General features: G+C 49.5%; 1 protein-coding gene across 1 annotated transcript in view; it reads left to right on the top strand.

The window, feature by feature from the left end:
- The window catches only part of LOC110489570 (pleckstrin homology-like domain family B member 2), a 65,837-nt gene that overhangs the window by 41,628 nt on the left and 5,267 nt on the right, over window positions 1-18,942 (top strand). Inside the window, 7 exon segments of the mRNA XM_036943685.2 lie at window positions 915-1,049; window positions 7,782-7,937; window positions 8,005-8,115; window positions 8,320-8,409; window positions 10,541-10,678; window positions 10,783-10,879; window positions 13,036-13,162. Coding sequence (XP_036799580.2) covers window positions 915-1,049; window positions 7,782-7,937; window positions 8,005-8,115; window positions 8,320-8,409; window positions 10,541-10,678; window positions 10,783-10,879; window positions 13,036-13,162 — 854 coding nt within the window.

Genomic DNA, 18,942 nt, shown 5'->3' with positions numbered 1-18,942 from the left:
GACAGAGAGAGATAAGGGGGGGAGGGAGGGAGGGACAGAGAGAGATAAGGGGGGGAGGGAGGGAGGGACAGAGAGAGATAAGGGGGGGAGGGAGGGAGGGACAGAGAGAGATAAGGGGGGGAGGGAGGGAGGGACAGAGAGAGATAAGGGGGGGAGGGAGGGAGGGACAGAGAGAGATAAGGGGGGGGGGAGGGAGGGACAGAGAGAGATAAGGGGGGGGGAGGGAGGGACAGAGAGAGATAAGGGGGGGGGGAGGGAGGGACAGAGAGAGATAAGGGGGGGGGGAGGGAGGGACAGAGAGAGATAAGGGGGGGGGGAGGGAGGGACAGAGAGAGATATAGGGGGAGGGAGGGACAGAGAGATATAGGGGGAGGGAGGGACAGAGAGATATAGGGGGAGGGAGGGACAGAGAGAGATAGGGGGGAGGGAGGGACAGAGAGAGATTAGGGGGGAGGGAGGGACAGAGAGAGATTAGGGGGGAGGGAGGGACAGAGAGAGATAAAGGGGGAGGGAGGGACAGAGAGAGATAAGGGGGGAGGGAGGGACAGAGAGAGATAAGGGGGGACGGAGGGACAGAGAGAGAGATATAGGGGGAGGGAGGGACAGAGAGAGAGATATAGGGGGAGGGAGGGACAGAGAGATAAGGGGGGAGGGAGGGACAGAGAGAGATAAGGGGGGAGGGAGGGACAGAGAGAGATAAGGGGGGAGGGAGGGACAGAGAGAGATAAGGGGGGAGGGAGGGACAGAGAGAGAGATAAGGGGGGAGGGAGGGACAGAGAGAGAGATAAGGGGGGAGGGAGGGACAGAGAGAGAGATAAGGGGGGAGGGAGGGACAGAGAGAGAGAGAAGGGGGGAGGGAGGGACAGAGAGAGAGAGAAGGGGGAGAAAGACATACTTACTGCCTCTCCATCCAGGTGGAGATGGAGGGTGCCCTGGTGCAGGCTGAGCAGGATGCAGAGCTATCAGCTCTGCAGCAAGAGAGAGATGCTGTGGAGACACTCGACACCAAGATGGCCGACATGGAACAGGCACCGGACCAGAAGCCTCAGGTGCGTGTCTGTTGTAACACTGAGTCAACTGGGTTCACTAGGGGCAACTCAACATAAGGGAGTGAGAGAGTGACAATATGTGTGGGTGTGTACGTGCTGTTACATGGAGTTTGTAAGAGTTTGTGGTGTCATAAGCACTGTGTGCATGCAGTGGTGTAAAAGTACCCAATTGTCATTCTTGAGTAAAAGTAAAGATGCCTTAATAGAAAAGTAAAAGTGAAAGTCACCCAGTAAAATACTACTTGAGTGAAACTCAAAGTATTTGGTTTTAAATATACTGATGTATCAAAAGTAAATGTAATTGCTAAAATATACTTAAGTATCGAAAGTAAAAGTATAAAAAATTACATTTTTAAATGTACAGATATCCAGGGGCAGGCTTCGACACTCAGACATAATCTACAAACGAAGCATGTGTCTAGTCAATTCGCCAGACCCGAGGCAGTAGGGATGACCAGGGATGTTCTCTGTTTAGTGAGTCCATCAGATCAGAGGCAGTAGGGATGACCAGGGATGTTCTCTGTTTAGTGAGTCCTCCAGATCAGAGGCAGTAGGGATGACCAGGGATGTTCTCTGTTTAGTGAGTCCATCAGATCAGAGGCAGTAGGGATGACCAGGGATGTTATCTGTTTAGTGAGTCCTCCAGATCAGATGCAGTAGGGATGACCAGGGATGTTCTCTGTTTAGTGAGTCCATCAGATCAGAGGCAGTAGGGATGACCAGGGATGTTCTCTGTTTAGTGAGTCCACCAGATCAGAGACAGTAGGGATGACCAGGGATGTTCTCTGTTTAGTGAGTCCTCCAGATCAGAGGCAGTAGGGATGACCAGGGATGTTCTCTGTTTAGTGAGTCCTCCAGATCAGAGGCAGTAGGGATGACCAGGGATGTTCTCTGTTTAATGAGTCCACCAGATCAGAGGCAGTAGGGATGACCAGGGATGTTCTCTGTTTAGTGAGTCCACCAGATCAGAGGCAGTAGGGATGACCAGGGATGTTCTCTGTTTAGTGAGTCCACCAGATCAGAGGCAGCAGGGATGACCAGGGATGTTCTCTGTTTAGTGAGTCCATCAGATCAGAGGCAGTAGGGATGACCAGGGATGTTCTCTGTTTAGTGAGTCCATCAGATCAGAGTCAGTAGGGATGACCAGGGATGTTCTCTGTTTAGTGAGTCCACCAGATCAGAGTCAGTAGGTATGACCAGGGATGTTCTCTGTTTAGTGAGTCCTCCAGATCAGAGTCAGTAGGGATGACCAGGGATGTTCTCTGTTTAGTGAGTCCACCAGATCAGAGTCAGTAGGTATGACCAGGGAGGTTCTCTGTTTAGTGAGTCCTCCAGATCAGAGGCAGTAGGGATGACCAGGGATGTTCTCTGTTTAGTGAGTCCACCAGATCAGAGGCAGTAGGGATGAGCAGGGATGTTCTCTGTTCAGTGAGTCCTCCAGATCAGAGGCAGTAGGGATGACCAGGGATGTTCTCTGTTTAGTGAGTCCTCCAGATCAGAGGCAGTAGGGATGACCAGGGATGTTCTCTGTTTAGTGAGTCCACCAGATCAGAGGCAGTAGAGATGACCAGGAATGTTCTCTGTTTAGTGAGTTCACCAGATCAGAGGTAGTAGGGATGACCAGGGATGTTCTCTGTTTAGTGAGTCCTCCAGATCAGAGGCAGTAGGGATGACCAGGGATGTTCTCTGTTTAGTGAGTCCACCAGATCAGAGGCAGCAGGGATGACCAGGGATTTTCTCTGTTTAATGAGTCCATCAGATCAGAGGCAGTAGGGATGACCAGGGATGTTCTCTGTTTAGTGAGTCCACCAGATCAGAGGCAGTAGGGATTACCAGGGATGTTCTCTGTTTAGTGAGTCCATCAGATCAGAGGCAGTAGGGATGACCAGGGATGTTCTCTGTTTAGTGAGTCCATCAGATCAGAGTCAGTAGGGATGACCAGGGATGTTCTCTGTTTAGTGAGTCCTCCAGATCAGAGGCAGTAGGGATGACCAGGGATGTTCTCTGTTTAGTGAGTCCACCAGATCAGAGGCAGTAGGGATGACCAGGGATGTTCTCTGTTTAGTGAGTCCACCAGATCAGAGGCAGTAGGGATGACCAGGGATGTTCTCTGTTTAGTGAGTTCACCAGATCAGAGGCAGCAGGGATGACCAGGGATGTTCTCTGTTTAGTGAGTCCTCCAGATCAGAGGCAGTAGGGATGACCAGGGATGTTCTCTGTTTAGTGAGTCCACCAGATCAGAGGCAGTAGGGATGACCAGGGATGTTCTCTGTTTAGTGAATCCGCCAGATCTTGTGTTCTCTTGTGTGTGAATTAGACAATTTTCCTGTCCTGCTAAGCATTCAAAATGTAATGTACTTTTGGGTGTCAGGCTAAATGTATGGAGTAAAAAGTACATCATTTTCTTTAGGAATGTAGTGAAGTAAAAGTAAACTTTGTCAAATATAAATGGTAAAGTACAGAACTGAAAAAACTACTTAGGTAGTACTTTAAAGTATTTTTTACTTTAGTACATTACACCCCTGTGTGCATGATATGTAATGTGAGCCACATATTCTCAAGCTAAACACATACATATTCAGTACATTGATTGACATGTGACTAGATGACCTGGTATGTGTAAATCCCCGTCATGCTGTCTCCGGTCCAAATATACAGCTGTTAATTCACAACAGGGTCATGTGGTTTGGTAAGAAGAATGCCCCTCTCCCCATAGGTGTGAATACTTCCTCTGAGGGTTTAGAGCTTGAGGTAGTCACCTCATACAAGTACTTGGGAGTTTGGCTAGACGGTACACTGTCCTTCTCTCAGCACATATCAAAGCTGCAGGCTAAAGTTAAATCTAGATTTGGTTTCCTCTATCGTAAATTGCTCCTCTTTCACCCCAGCTGCCAACTAACCCTGATTCAGATGACCATCCTACCCATGCTAGATTACGGGGACATAATTTATAGATCAGCAGGTAAGGGTGCTCTCGAGCAGCTTGATGTTCTTTAGCATTCGGCCATCAGATGTTCCACCAATGCTTCTTATAGGACACATCACTGCACTCTATACTCCTCTGTAAACTGGTCATCTCTTTATACCCGTCACAAGACCCACTGGTTGATGCTTATTTATAAAACCCTCTTAGGCCTCATTCCTCCCTATCTGAGATATCTACTGTAGCCCTCATCCTCCACATACAACACCCGTTCTGCCAGTCACATTCTGTTAAAGGTCCCCAAAGCACACACATCCCTGGGTTGCTCCTCTTTTCAGTTCATTGCAGCCAGCGACTGGAACGAGCTGCAACAAACACTCAAACTGGACAGTTTTATTTACTCAATCATTGACACTGACAGTTGTGGCTGCTTTGCGTGATGTATTGTTGTCTCTACCTTCTTGCCCTTTGTGCTGTTGTCTGTGCCCAATAATGTTTGTACCATGTTGTTGTCATGTTGTGTTGCTACCATGTTGTTGTCATGTTGTGTTGCTACCATGCTGTTTTGTCATGTGTTGCTGCCTTGCTATGTTGTTGTCTTAGGTCTCTCTTTATGTAGTGTTGTCTCTTGTTGTGATGTGTGTGTTGTCCTATATTTATACGTAATACATTTTTTAATTATAATTTAAAAAAATAGGCCGTCATTATAAATAAGAATATGTTCTTAACGGACTTGCCTAGTTAAATAAAGATAAGTAGCGTTCACTGCCCTGTCTTATCACACACACATACACAGGGGTGTGTTACAGTGAGGATCGACTAAAGGATCAATGAGAATGAGGTGGGGTTGGATGGATGGTAGAAAGTGTGTGTGTGTTCGCACCCTCTCTGGGTTGTGTTCAGGCCTGTTCCGGAGACTTCCATTAACCCTACAGCTGGCAGATAAATGAGAATGGAGAATGAGGGGAGACGGAGGGAGAATGAGGGGAGACGAGGGGAGACGGAGGGAGAATGAGGGGAGACGGAGGGAGAATAAGACTTAATAAGATTTGGTGTTTGCATGCCTGGTCAGCTAGCCTGTTTCTGCCGTGTCTGGTCAGCTAGCCTGTTTCTGCCCTGTCTGGTCAGCTAGCCTGTTTCTGCCGTGTCTGGTCAGCTAGCCTGTTTCTGCCGTGTCGGGTCAGCTAGCCTGTTTCTGCCGTGTCGGGTCAGCTAGCCTGTTTCTGCCGTGTCGGGTCAGCTAGCCTGTTTCTGCCGTGTCGGGTCAGCTAGCCTGTTTCTGCCGTGCCGGGTCAGCTAGCTTGTTTCTGCCGTGCCGGGTCAGCTAGCCTGTTTCTGCCGTGCCGGGTCAGCTAGCCTGTTTCTGCCGTGCCGGGTCAGCTAGCCTGTTTCTGCCGTGTCGGGTCAGCTAGCCGGTTTCTGCCGTGTCGGGTCAGCTAGCCGGTTTCTGCCGTGTCGGGTCAGCTAGCCGGTTTCTGCCGTGTCGGGTCAGCTAGCCGGTTTCTGCCGTGTCGGGTCAGCTAGCCGGTTTCTGCCGTGTCGGGTCAGCTAGCCTGTTTCTGCCGTGTCGGGTCAGCTAGCCGGTTTCTGCCGTGTCGGGTCAGCTAGCCTGTTTCTGCCGTGCCGGGTCAGCTAGCCTGTTTCTGCCGGTCTTCCCTGTCCTCTAGTCCATCCCTCCATCCAGCACTCCAGATCACTGTATTAACTCTGATTCCCTTCTCCCACAACACTATATCCTGCCCTCTGTCCTTTGTGTTTGTACCTAGGTGTATGCACATGCTTGTCATTCATCCGTGTGTGTGTATTGTTGTCTGTGTGTGCTTGTCGTTCGTCTGTGTGTGCTGTGTGTCCTCCACTGTGTGTGTGTGTGTGTGCGCTTATGAGTATGCCAGGTGTGTGTCTCTACAGACTGAGAGGACTAGTGTAGAGCAGCTGTCTCAGGATGGGTGTCTCTACAGACTGAGAGGACTAGTGTAGAGCAGCTGTCTCAGGGTGGGTGTCTCTACAGACTGAGAGGACTAGTGTAGAGCAGCTGTATCAGGGTGAGTGTCTCTACAGACTGAGAGGACTAGGGTAGAGCAGCTGTCTCAGGGTGGGTGTCTCTACAGACTGAGAAGACTAGTGTAGAGCAGCTGTATCAGGGTGAGTGTCTCTACAGACTGAGAGGACTAGTGTAGAGCAGCTGTCTCAGGGTGGGTGTCTCTACAGACTGAGAGGACTAGGGTAGAGCAGCTGTCTCAGGGTGAGTGTCTCTACAGACTGAGAGGACTAGGGTAGAGCAGCTGTCTCAGGGTGAGTGTCTCTACAGACTGAGAGGACTAGTGTAGAGCAGCTGTCTCAGGGTGGGTGTCTCTACAGATTGAGAGGACTAGGGTAGAGCAGCTGTCTCAGGGTGGGTGTCTCTACAGACTGAGAGGACTAGTGTAGAGCAGCTGTCTCAGGGTGAGTGTCTCTACAGACTGAGAGGACTAGTGTAGAGCAGCTGTCTCAGGGTGGGTGTCTCTACAGACTGAGAGGACTAGGGTAGAGCAGCTGTCTCAGGGTGAGTGTCTCTACAGACTGAGAGGACTAGGGTAGAGCAGCTGTCTCAGGGTGAGTGTCTCTACAGACTGAGAGGACTAGTGTAGAGCAGCTGTCTCAGGGTGGGTGTCTCTACAGATTGAGAGGACTAGGGTAGAGCAGCTGTCTCAGGGTGGGTGTCTCTACAGACTGAGAGGACTAGTGTAGAGCAGCTGTCTCAGGGTGAGTGTCTCTACAGACTGAGAGGACTAGGGTAGAGCAGCTGTCTCAGGGTGGGTGTCTCTACAGACTGAGAGGACTAGTGTAGAGCAGCTGTCTCAGGGTGAGTGTCTCTACAGACTGAGAGGACTAGGGTAGAGCAGCTGTCTCAGGGTGAGTGTCTCTACAGACTGAGAGGACTAGTGTAGAGCAGCTGTCTCAGGGTGGGTGTCTCTACAGATTGAGAGGACTAGGGTAGAGCAGCTGTCTCAGGGTGGGTGTCTCTACAGACTGAGAGGACTAGTGTAGAGCAGCTGTCTCAGGGTGAGTGTCTCTACAGACTGAGAGGACTAGGGTAGAGCAGCTGTCTCAGGGTGGGTGTCTCTACAGACTGAGAGGACTAGTGTAGAGCAGCTGTCTCAGGGTGAGTGTCTCTACAGACTGAGAGGACTAGGGTAGAGCAGCTGTCTCAGGGTGAGTGTCTCTACAGACTGAGAGGACTAGTGTAGAGCAGCTGTCTCAGGGTGGGTGTCTCTACAGATTGAGAGGACTAGGGTAGAGCAGCTGTCTCAGGGTGGGTGTCTCTACAGATTGAGAGGACTAGTGTAGAGCAGCTGTCTCAGGGTGAGTGTCTCTACAGACTGAGAGGACTCACTCATGGTGAGTGTGAGCTGGGTCAGTACACACACTCTTCCTGCTAAAATAACAACTTCCGGTGACACACACACACACACACCTGCTCCTACCTGTTCACCCCTCCTCCTCTAGGTCCTCCTCTCATTTGCCTACAGGATTATCTCTACTTGTCTCCCTCTTCCTCCTCCATTTCCTCCTCTTCTCCTGTCAGTCAGTTTCAGGATGGGTCACATCATGTCCTTCAGCTCCACAGACTCTCCGCCTGTTGATGAGTAGTAGCTGTTTTTTGATAGGATGAGGAAACATGGTTTCTAGCATGTTTGGAGAGAGCCTTGATTTGGTTGTGTGACTGAATGCTCTCTCTCTCATCCACAAAATAGGGAGTAAACAGTGTCCACATAGGAACAGCCAAGATGTTACAACACAGTCTGACAAAATGTGTGTGTGTGTGTCAGGACTCTGAGGTGCTGGAGGCTGAGACGAAGCGTTTTAAGGACCTGGAGGACCAGCAGATGGAGAGAGAGAGTCATCATAATGAGGAGGAGGAGACAAGCACACAACACCTTCTCAGAGAGATCGTTGACTATCAAGTCAGCACCGTCACACGCAAGGTACGGTGTGTTTGTGTTAGAGTATGTGTGTGTTTAACTTTGTGTATATTAAACTGTGTGTTCCCAGGGGAGGCTGGTGACCCTGAAGAAGCAGGCGGACCTGATTACCCAGCAGGCTCAGCGAGAGAAGGATAGCTTTCTGAAGGAGAGGACCAACCTGCAGATGATGCTGCAGAGGGTATGAACGCATGGTGTGTTTGATTTCAGCCCTACTTGCATTTTAAAGTCTCTCTCTCACTTGCTCTCTCTCTCTCGCTCTCACTTGCTCTCTCACTTGCTCTCTCTCTCGCTCTCACTTGCTCTCTCACTTGCTCTCACTCTCACTTGCTCTCTCTCTCTCTCTCTCTCACTTGCTCTCTCTCTCGCTCTCGCTCTCTCTCAGGAGAAAGAGAACCATGCCTCTCTGGAGAGGAAGTATGCTGACCTCACAGGTGGGCGGCACTTCCCTCTCAGTCCTATCAGTCTCAAGGAGGTATGTTTGACTGCTGCCTAGCAACCGTCTCCATTCCCGCCGATTGTCCCTCTCGCCTCAGTCTCCTCTCTTTCCTCCTTCTCCCGTCCCCTAGGATACGGCGTTGCTGACTGACGTGTGACGGTCTCCTAGTGACCAGTCCCGTGACCACGCCCCTTCCTCTCTTTCTTCTCTTATCCTTCCTGCTGACCTGCTGGTCCTCTCCTCCCTCCTTTCCTCTCTTGCCATAAAGAGCGCTAAGGTACCATTTCCTCCCTTCATCCTTGTCATTTAAAGCTGAGAACCGTGATAGGCGAAACAGGGCCACTGGCCCACCCAGGGCATTTGTTGTTTTCGTTTTGAGGAAATGGGCAGCCAGCATCGCGGTAAAAATATATTGGATCTGCTATTCTGTGCAAGTGCAGTCGCAAAAACCATCAAGCGCTATGATGAAACTGGCTCTCATGAGGACCACCACAGGAAAGGAAGACCCAGAGTTACCTCTGCTGCAGAGGATAAGTTCATTAAAATAACTGCACCTCAGAAATTGCAGCCCAAATAAATGCTTCAGAGTTCAAGTTACAGACACATATCAACATCAACTTTTCAGAGACTGTGTGAATCAGGCCTTCATGGTCAAATTGCTGCAAAGAAACCACTACTAAAGGACACCAATAAGAAGAAGAGACTTGCTTGGGTCAAGAAACACGGGCAATGGACATTAGACCAGTGGAAATCTGTCCTTTGGTCTGATGAGTCCAAATTTGAGGTTTTGTGTTCCAACCACCATGTCTTTGTGAGATGCAGAGAAGGTAAACGGATGATCTTCACAGGTGTGGTTCCCACCGTGAAGCATGGAGGAGGAGGTGTGATGGTGCTTTGCTGGTGACACGGTCAGTGATTTATTTAGAATTCAAGGCACACTTAACCAGCATGGCTACCACCGCATTCTGCAGGGATACGCCATCCCTTCGGTTTTGCGCTTCGTGGGACTATCAGTTGTTTTTCAACAGGACAATGACCAAGAAGGAGAGTGATGAAGAGTCGCATCCACACCAATATGCTGGTTAACTTAGCTATTATGCACATAGCAACATGGTCTTTGAAAAGACACCACTGATGTTTCAGAACCGTGGACAGCGACCGCTATCAAATGTAGGAGAAAGAACATTTGTTATACAATAATGTGATTGTGTTATTAGTGTTGAACCAATTTCAGTAGCACTAGTCTCTTAGAGTGATGGACTGTTCCATCCCCACGGCCTCCACAATGGATCAGTCCACTCAGACAGGAGCCAATCAGACAGGTGTCTTATACACCATGATATTTCTTTGTTTTTGCTACTGCTCGACTAAGGAAATCTCTGTCGACCAACACAGGTTATGGACCAAACATTCGACCAGTCGACTAAATCGGGTCAGCCCTAGTTCCCTTTCTCTGATGGTGTTCCTTTCATCCTCTTTAATCTCTGTCGCCCCTCCTCTCCTGTTGACTGGCCTTCTTCCTCGCCCTGCCGCCCCTCCTCTCCTGTTGACTGGCCTTCTTCCTCGCCCTGCCGCCCCTCCTCTCCTGTTGACTGGCCTTCTTCCTCGCCCTGCCGCCCCTCCTCTCCTGTTGACTGGCCTTCTTCCTCGCCCTGCCGCCCCTCCTCTCCTGTTGACTGGCCTTCTTCCTCGCCCTGCCGTCCCTCCTCTCCTGTTGACTGGCCTTCTTCCTCGCCCTGCCGCCCCTCCTCTCCTGTTGACTGGCCTTCTTCCTCGCCCTGCCGCCCCTCCTCTCCTGTTGACTGGCCTTCTTCCTCGCCCTGCCGCCCCTCCTCTCCTGTTGACTGGCCTTCTTCCTCGCCCTGTCGTCCCTCCTCTCCTGTTGACTGGTCTTCTTCCTCGCCCTGTCGCCCCTCTCCTGTTGACTGGCCTTCTTCCTCGCCCTGTCGCCCCTCCTCTCCTGTTGAATGGTCTTCTTCCTCGCCCTGTCGCCCCTCCTCTCACCAAAACCCCTTCTGTTCATTGGCCGGAGGACATGGCAACCTATCGTGACCCCTCCCCTCCCTGACTCTCCTCCTCCTCTACCTGTAAATAATCACTGCCACAACAGGCAGGTAAAAGCTGTGTGTGTGTTGTGTGATTCTGAATATTGTATGTGCATGTTCAGCACTTCCGTTCGCTGGAGGAGAGGAAGAGGTTAGTGAAAGAAGGCGGGGCCCACCCGAGTGACACGTTACCCAGGAAGAAGACCACTGTCACCCCTCAGTTCAGCTGTGTTACACTGGGACACAGCATGCTTAACAAGGTACACATACACACGCACACACACACACTTATGCACACACACACGCATACATACACACACAACACACCATCCCCTTTAATCTCACCCTCGCTGGTCTTCCACAGTCCCAGCAGCCCCCGGTGCAGAGTTGTAGCTGTGTCAGTATTCTACCAAGGGCCATGTCTGTCTCCAGCAATACAGATACACACCGTCTGCACAAGGGTGAGGACACACACACACACACACACACACACAGAGTCTGTCACACCACCGGTGGTCCTCTGGACTAGATACTGTACAGTAACACAGTATAAGGCTTCAACACACAGGACAGATCCTCAGATTGTGTGTCTGATGGGTGGATAGGAGCATTATTTTTTTATTTGTTTGTGGAGATAATTGAGGAGAGGAAGAAGATGCTTTCTGCTGTTGTGAAGCATCCATTTATACAGTAGGTCCCAGTACCCAATGGAGAATGTGTGTGTGCGCGTGTGTGTTGAGATTGAAGCCTGTCCTATGGGCCAGATGTCTCTGGCCCTCTTGCCTGATGGTATCAGGGTTCCTGCGTGTGTGCTTATGTGTGTCTCTGTGTGTGTCTCTGTGTGTGCCTCTGTGTGTGCCTATGTGTCGACTCGCCATCTCTGTTTTGTGTGTGTGTCTTTCCTGTACCCAACTCTAGAACTGTATGGTGTGTTATTCCTGTCATAGTGACAGTCAGGGTGGAGGTCCACTAGTGTGTTATTCCTGTCATAGTGATAGTCAGGGTGGGGGTCCACTAGTGTGTTATTCCTGTCATAGTGACAGTCAGGGTGGAGGTCCACTAGTGTGTTATTCCTGTCATAGTGATAGTCAGGGTGGGGGTCCACTAGTGTGTTATTCCTGTCATAGTGACAGTCAGGGTGGAGGTCCACTAGTGTGTTATTCCTGTCATAGTGACAGTCAGGGTGGAGGTCCACTAGTGTGTGTGGTCTATCATTTGCTCCGGTTGGACAATATATATCTGGATTTTGTTATGAGGAACTTTCGGTTGGTGTTTATATATATTTTTTTACCGGTTTAACTGTGGCTGGTCTGTGTGATCAGAGGGAGGGGCAGCGGTCTGTAGCGTCCAGTCAGACTGGGGCCCCTGAGACGGGGAGCGGTCTGTAGCGTCCAGTCAGACTGGGGCCCCTGAGACGGGCAGCGGTCTGTAGCGTCCAGTCAGACTGGGGCCCCTGAGACGGGGAGCGGTCTGTAGCGTCCAGTCAGACTGTGGCCCCTGAGACGGGCAGCGGTCTGTAGCGTCCAGTCAGACTGTGGCCCCTGAGACGGGCAGCGGTCTGTAGCGTCCAGTCAGACTGGGGCCCCTGAGACGGGCAGCGGTCTGTAGCGTCCAGTCAGACTGGGGCCCCTGAGACGGGGAGCGGTCTGTAGCGTCCAGTCAGACTGGGGCCCCTGAGACGGGCAGCGGTCTGTAGCGTCCAGTCAGACTGTGGCCCCTGAGACGGGGAGCGGTCTGTAGCGTCCAGTCAGACTGGGGCCCCTGAGACGGGCAGCGGTCTGTAGCGTCCAGTCAGACTGTGGCCCCTGAGACGGGCAGCGGTCTGTAGCGTCCAGTCAGACTGTGGCCCCTGAGACGGGCAGCGGTCTGTAGCGTCCAGTCAGACTGGGGCCCCTGAGACGGGGAGCGGTCTGTAGCGTCCAGTCAGACTGGGGCCCCTGAGACGGGGAGCGGTCTGTAGCGTCCAGTCAGACTGGGGCCCCTGAGACGGGGAGCGGTCTGTAGCGTCCAGTCAGACTGGGGCCCCTGAGACGGGGAGCGGTCTGTAGCGTCCAGTCAGACTGGGGCCCCTGAGACGGGGAGCGGTCTGTAGCGTCCAGTCAGACTGGGGCCCCTGAGACGGGGAGCGGTCTGTAGCGTCCAGTCAGACTGGGGCCCCTGAGACGGGCAGCGGTCTGTAGCGTCCAGTCAGACTGTGGCCCCTGAGACGGGCAGCGGTCTGTAGCGTCCAGTCAGACTGTGGCCCCTGAGACGGGCAGCGGTCTGTAGCGTCCAGTCAGACTGTGGCCCCTGAGACGGGCAGCGGTCTGTAGCGTCCAGTCAGACTGTGGCCCCTGAGACGGGCAGCGGTCTGTAACGTCCAGTCAGACTGGGGCCCCTGAGACGGGGAGCGGTCTGTAGCGTCCAGTCAGACTGTGGCTCCTGAGACGGGGAGTGGTCATGGAGAACAGGGCTCAGCGCATGGAGGGTCAAACACAGGTAACTGATTATTACTCATTAATTAACATAGGTAATAAACACTGTACCTGTGGAGCTCTCTCTCATTCCCTCCTTTCTTTCTCTCACTACACTGTCTGTCTCTCGCTTTCTGACTCTGGGTGGTCTTGTTGTGGTCCAGGTCAGGCCACCCGGTCCAACATGTACCTGGACAGTGGCAACGGCCAGGCCTACGACACCATGAGCATGGACAGCTTGGACTCCATGGACACCAGCATCTCTGTCTGCTCACCTGACAACGTATCCTGGTAGGTTGTGTGTGTGTGTGTGAGAGACAGGATACATAAGACATGTTATTGAAAGTGTCTTCATCAGCTACACTGAACAAAAATATAAAGTGTTGGTCCCATGTTTCATGACTTGAAATAAAGATCCCTGCTATTTTCCATAAGCACAAAAAGCGTATTTCTCTCAAATGTTGTGCACAAATTTGTTCACATCCTTGTTAGTGAGTATTTATCCTTTGACAAGATAATCCATCCACCTGACAGGAGTGGCATATCAAGAAGCTGATTAAACAGCCGGATCATTACACAGGTGCACCTTGTGCTGGGGACAATAAAAGGCCACTCTAAAATGTGCAGATTTATCACACAACACAATGCCACAGATGTCTCAAGTTTTGAGGGAGCATGCAATTGGGATGTTGACTGCAGGAATGTCCAACAGAGCTGTTGCCAGAGAATTTAATGTTCATTTCTCTATATCATAAGAGAGTTTGTCAGTAGATCTAACTGGTCTCAGAACCGCAGACCATGTGCACGGTGTCGTGTGGGCCAACGGTTTGCTGATGTCACCTCTGGTTATGGTATGGCCAGGCATAAGCTACGGACAATGAACACAATTGCATTTTATCGATGGCAATTTGAATACACAGAAATACTCTGACGAGATCTTGAGGCCCATTTTGTTTTAAAGGTATCTGTGACCATCAGATGCATATCTATATTATCAGTCATGTGAAATCCATAGATTAGGGCCTAATTGACTAATTTCTTCATTTTTATTCATTTATTTTTATTCCACCTTTATTTAACCAGGTAGGCTAGTTGAGAACAAGTTCTCATTTACAACTGCGACCTGGCATTTGAACAGTAACTCAGTGAAACCTTGTGTTCAGTATCTATTGTGTTCAGTATAATAGTCTAATAACCGATCAAGCAACATTATACAACTACGATGTTGTTGATCCATCCTCAGTTTTCTCCTATCACAGCCATTATGGGATATTCAATGTCTGCTTTAAAAAAAACACTAGTATTGCACACAGTGTGAGTCCATGCAACTTATAATGTGACTTGTTCTACTCCTGAACTTATTTAGGCTTCAAGTGGTTGAATACATTTCAGATTTTTTCATTTCTAATTCATTTGTACAACTTTTGAAAAACCTAATTCCACTTTGACATTATGGGGTATTGTGTGTAGGTAGGCCAGTGACACTATCTCCATTTAATCCATTTTAAATTCAGGCTATAACACAACAAAATGTGGAAAAGGTCAGGGGTGTGAATACTTTCTGAAGGCTCTGTGTGTCTTTGTGTGTGTTTCATGGGAAGAACAAGCCTTGTGCTGCATCGTTCCCAGATGGTAGAATGTGTTTGTGTGTTTCATGGGAAGAACAAGCCTTGTGCTGCATCGTTCCCAGATGGTAGAATGTGTTTGTGTGTTTCATGGGAAGAACAAGCCTTGTGCTGCATCGTTCCCAGATGGTAGAATGTGTTTGTGTGTTTCATGGGAAGAACAAGCCTTGTGCTGCATCGTTCCCAGATGGTAGAATGTGTTTGTGTGTTTCATGGGAAGAACAAGCCTTGTGCTGCATCGTTCCCAGATGATAGAATGTGTTTGTGTGTGTTTCATGGGAAGAACAAGCCTTGTGCTGCATCGTTCCCAGATGGTAGAATGTGCTTGTGTGTTCCATGGGAAGAACAAGCCTTGTGCTGCATCGTTCCCAGATGGTAGAATGTGTTTGTGTGTGTTTCATGGGAAGAACAAGCCTTGTGCTGCATCGTTCCCAGATGGTAGAATGTGTTTGTGTGTGTTTCATGGGAAGAACAAGCCTTGTGCTGCATCGTTCCCAGATGGTAGAATGTGTTTGTGTGTTCCATGGGAAGAACAAGCCTTGTGCTGCATCGTTCCCAGATGGTAGAATGTGTTTGTGTGTTTCATGGGAAGAACAAGCCTTGTGCTGCATCGTTCCCAGATGGTAGAATGTGTTTGTGTGTGTTTCATGGGAAGAACAAGCCTTGTGCTGCATCGTTCCCAGATGGTAGAATGTGTTTGTGTGTTTCATGGGAAGAACAAGCCTTTTGTGCATCGTTCCCAGATGGTAGAATGTGTTTGTGTGTTCCATGGGAAGAACAAGCCTTGTGCTGCATCGTTCCCAGATGGTAGAATGTGTTTGTGTGTTTCATGGGAAGAACAAGCCTTGTGCTGCATCGTTCCCAGATGGTAGAATGTGTTTGTGTGTGTTTCATGGGAAGAACAAGCCTTGTGCTGCATCGTTCCCAGATGGTAGAATGTGTTTGTGTGTTTCATGGGAAGAACAAGCCTTGTGCTGCATCGTTCCCAGATGGTAGAATGTGTTTGTGTGTTTCATGGGAAGAACAAGCCTTGTGCTGCATCGTTCCCAGATGGTAGAATGTGTTTGTGTGTTTCATGGGAAGAACAAGCCTTGTGCTGCATCGTTCCCAGATGGTAGAATGTGTTTGTGTGTTTCATGGGAAGAACAAGCCTTTTGTGCATCGTTCCCAGATGGTAGAATGTGTTTGTGTGTTCCATGGGAAGAACAAGCCTTGTGCTGCATCGTTCCCAGATGGTAGAATGTGTTTGTGTGTTCCATGGGAAGAACAAGCCTTGTGCTGCATCGTTCCCAGATGGTAGAATGTGTTTGTGTGTTTCATGGGAAGAACAAGCCTTGTGCTGCATCGTTCCCAGATGGTAGAATGTGTTTGTGTGTGTTTCATGGGAAGAACAAGCCTTGTGCTGCATCGTTCCCAGATGGTAGAATGTGTTTGTGTGTTTCATGGGAAGAACAAGCCTTTTGTGCATCGTTCCCAGATGGTAGAATGTGTTTGTGTGTTCCATGGGAAGAACAAGCCTTGTGCTGCATCGTTCCCAGATGGTAGAATGTGTTTGTGTGTTTCATGGGAAGAACAAGCCTTGTGCTGCATCGTTCCCAGATGGTAGAATGTGTTTGTGTGTGTTTCATGGGAAGAACAAGCCTTGTGCTGCATCGTTCCCAGATGGTAGAATGTGTTTGTGTGTTTCATGGGAAGAACAAGCCTTGTGCTGCATCGTTCCCAGATGGTAGAATGTGTTTGTGTGTTTCATGGGAAGAACAAGCCTTGTGCTGCATCGTTCCCAGATGGTAGAATGTGTTTGTGTGTTTCATGGGAAGAACAAGCCTTGTGCTGCATCGTTCCCAGATGGTAGAATGTGTTTGTGTGTTTCATGGGAAGAACAAGCCTTTTGTGCATCGTTCCCAGATGGTAGAATGTGTTTGTGTGTTCCATGGGAAGAACAAGCCTTGTGCTGCATCGTTCCCAGATGGTAGAATGTGTTTGTGTGTTTCATGGGAAGAACAAGCCTTGTGCTGCATCGTTCCCAGATGGTAGAATGTGTTTGTGTGTGTTTCATGGGAAGAACAAGCCTTGTGCTGCATCGTTCCCAGATGGTAGAATGTGTTTGTGTGTTTCATGGGAAGAACAAGCCTTGTGCTGCATCGTTCCCAGATGGTAGAATGTGTTTGTGTGTTTCATGGGAAGAACAAGCCTTGTGCTGCATCGTTCCCAGATGGTAGAATGTGTTTGTGTGTTTCATGGGAAGAACAAGCCTTGTGCTGCATCGTTCCCAGATGGTAGAATGTGTTTGTGTGTTTCATGGGAAGAACAAGCCTTTTGTGCATCGTTCCCAGATGGTAGAATGTGTTTGTGTGTTCCATGGGAAGAACAAGCCTTGTGCTGCATCGTTCCCAGATGGTAGAATGTGTTTGTGTGTTCCATGGGAAGAACAAGCCTTGTGCTGCATCGTTCCCAGATGGTAGAATGTGTTTGTGTGTTTCATGGGAAGAACAAGCCTTGTGCTGCATCGTTCCCAGATGGTAGAATGTGTTTGTGTGTTTCATGGGAAGAACAAGCCTTGTGCTGCATCGTTCCCAGATGGTAGAATGTGTTTGTGTGTTTCATGGGAAGAACAAGCCTTGTGCTGCATCGTTCCCAGATGGTAGAATGTGTTTGTGTGTGTTTCATGGGAAGAACAAGCCTTGTGCTGCATCGTTCCCAGATGGTAGAATGTGCTTGTGTGTTCCATGGGAAGAACAAGCCTTGTGCTGCATCGTTCCCAGATGGTAGAATGTGTTTGTGTGTGTTTCATGGGAAGAACAAGCCTTGTGCTGCATCGTTCCCAGATGGTAGAATGTGTTTGTGTGTGTTTCATGGGAAGAACAAGCCTTGTGCTGCATCGTTCCCAGATGGTAGAATGTGTTTGTGTGTTCCATGGGAAGAACAAGCCTTGTGCTGCATCGTTCCCAGATGGTAGAATGTGTTTGTGTGTTTCATGGGAAGAACAAGCCTTGTGCTGCATCGTTCCCAGATGGTAGAATGTGTTTGTGTGTGTTTCATGGGAAGAACAAGCCTTGTGCTGCATCGTTCCCAGATGGTAGAATGTGTTTGTGTGTTTCATGGGAAGAACAAGCCTTTTGTGCATCGTTCCCAGATGGTAGAATGTGTTTGTGTGTTCCATGGGAAGAACAAGCCTTGTGCTGCATCGTTCCCAGATGGTAGAATGTGTTTGTGTGTTTCATGGGAAGAACAAGCCTTGTGCTGCATCGTTCCCAGATGGTAGAATGTGTTTGTGTGTGTTTCATGGGAAGAACAAGCCTTGTGCTGCATCGTTCCCAGATGGTAGAATGTGTTTGTGTGTTTCATGGGAAGAACAAGCCTTGTGCTGCATCGTTCCCAGATGGTAGAATGTGTTTGTGTGTTTCATGGGAAGAACAAGCCTTGTGCTGCATCGTTCCCAGATGGTAGAATGTGTTTGTGTGTTCCATGGGAAGAACAAGCCTTGTGCTGCATCGTTCCCAGATGGTAGAATGTGTTTGTGTGTGTTTCATGGGAAGAACAAGCCTTGTGCTGCATCGTTCCCAGATGGTAGAATGTGCTTGTGTGTTCCATGGGAAGAACAAGCCTTGTGCTGCATCGTTCCCAGATGGTAGAATGTGTTTGTGTGTGTTTCATGGGAAGAACAAGCCTTGTGCTGCATCGTTCCCAGATGGTAGAATGTGTTTGTGTGTGTTTCATGGGAAGAACAAGCCTTGTGCTGCATCGTTCCCAGATGGTAGAATGTGTTTGTGTGTTCCATGGGAAGAACAAGCCTTGTGCTGCATCGTTCCCAGATGGTAGAATGTGTTTGTGTGTTTCATGGGAAGAACAAGCCTTGTGCTGCATCGTTCCCAGATGGTAGAATGTGTTTGTGTGTGTTTCATGGGAAGAACAAGCCTTGTGCTGCATCGTTCCCAGATGGTAGAATGTGTTTGTGTGTTTCATGGGAAGAACAAGCCTTTTGTGCATCGTTCCCAGATGGTAGAATGTGTTTGTGTGTTCCATGGGAAGAACAAGCCTTGTGCTGCATCGTTCCCAGATGGTAGAATGTGTTTGTGTGTTTCATGGGAAGAACAAGCCTTGTGCTGCATCGTTCCCAGATGGTAGAATGTGTTTGTGTGTGTTTCATGGGAAGAACAAGCCTTGTGCTGCATCGTTCCCAGATGGTAGAATGTGTTTGTGTGTTTCATGGGAAGAACAAGCCTTGTGCTGCATCGTTCCCAGATGGTAGAATGTGTTTGTGTGTTTCATGGGAAGAACAAGCCTTGTGCTGCATCGTTCCCAGATGGTAGAATGTGTTTGTGTGTTCCATGGGAAGAACAAGCCTTGTGCTGCATCGTTCCCAGATGGTAGAATGTGTTTGTGTGTGTTTCATGGGAAGAACAAGCCTTGTGCTGCATCGTTCCCAGATGGTAGAATGTGTTTGTG

The sequence above is a fragment of the Oncorhynchus mykiss genome, chromosome 15 (genome assembly GCF_057628025.1).
Source record: "Oncorhynchus mykiss isolate SJ-2025 chromosome 15, ASM5762802v1, whole genome shotgun sequence".
NCBI classification, from domain to species: Eukaryota; Metazoa; Chordata; class Actinopteri; order Salmoniformes; family Salmonidae; genus Oncorhynchus; species Oncorhynchus mykiss.
Note: the sequence above shows the minus strand (reverse complement) of the source record. Positions and strands in the feature narration are given on the sequence as shown.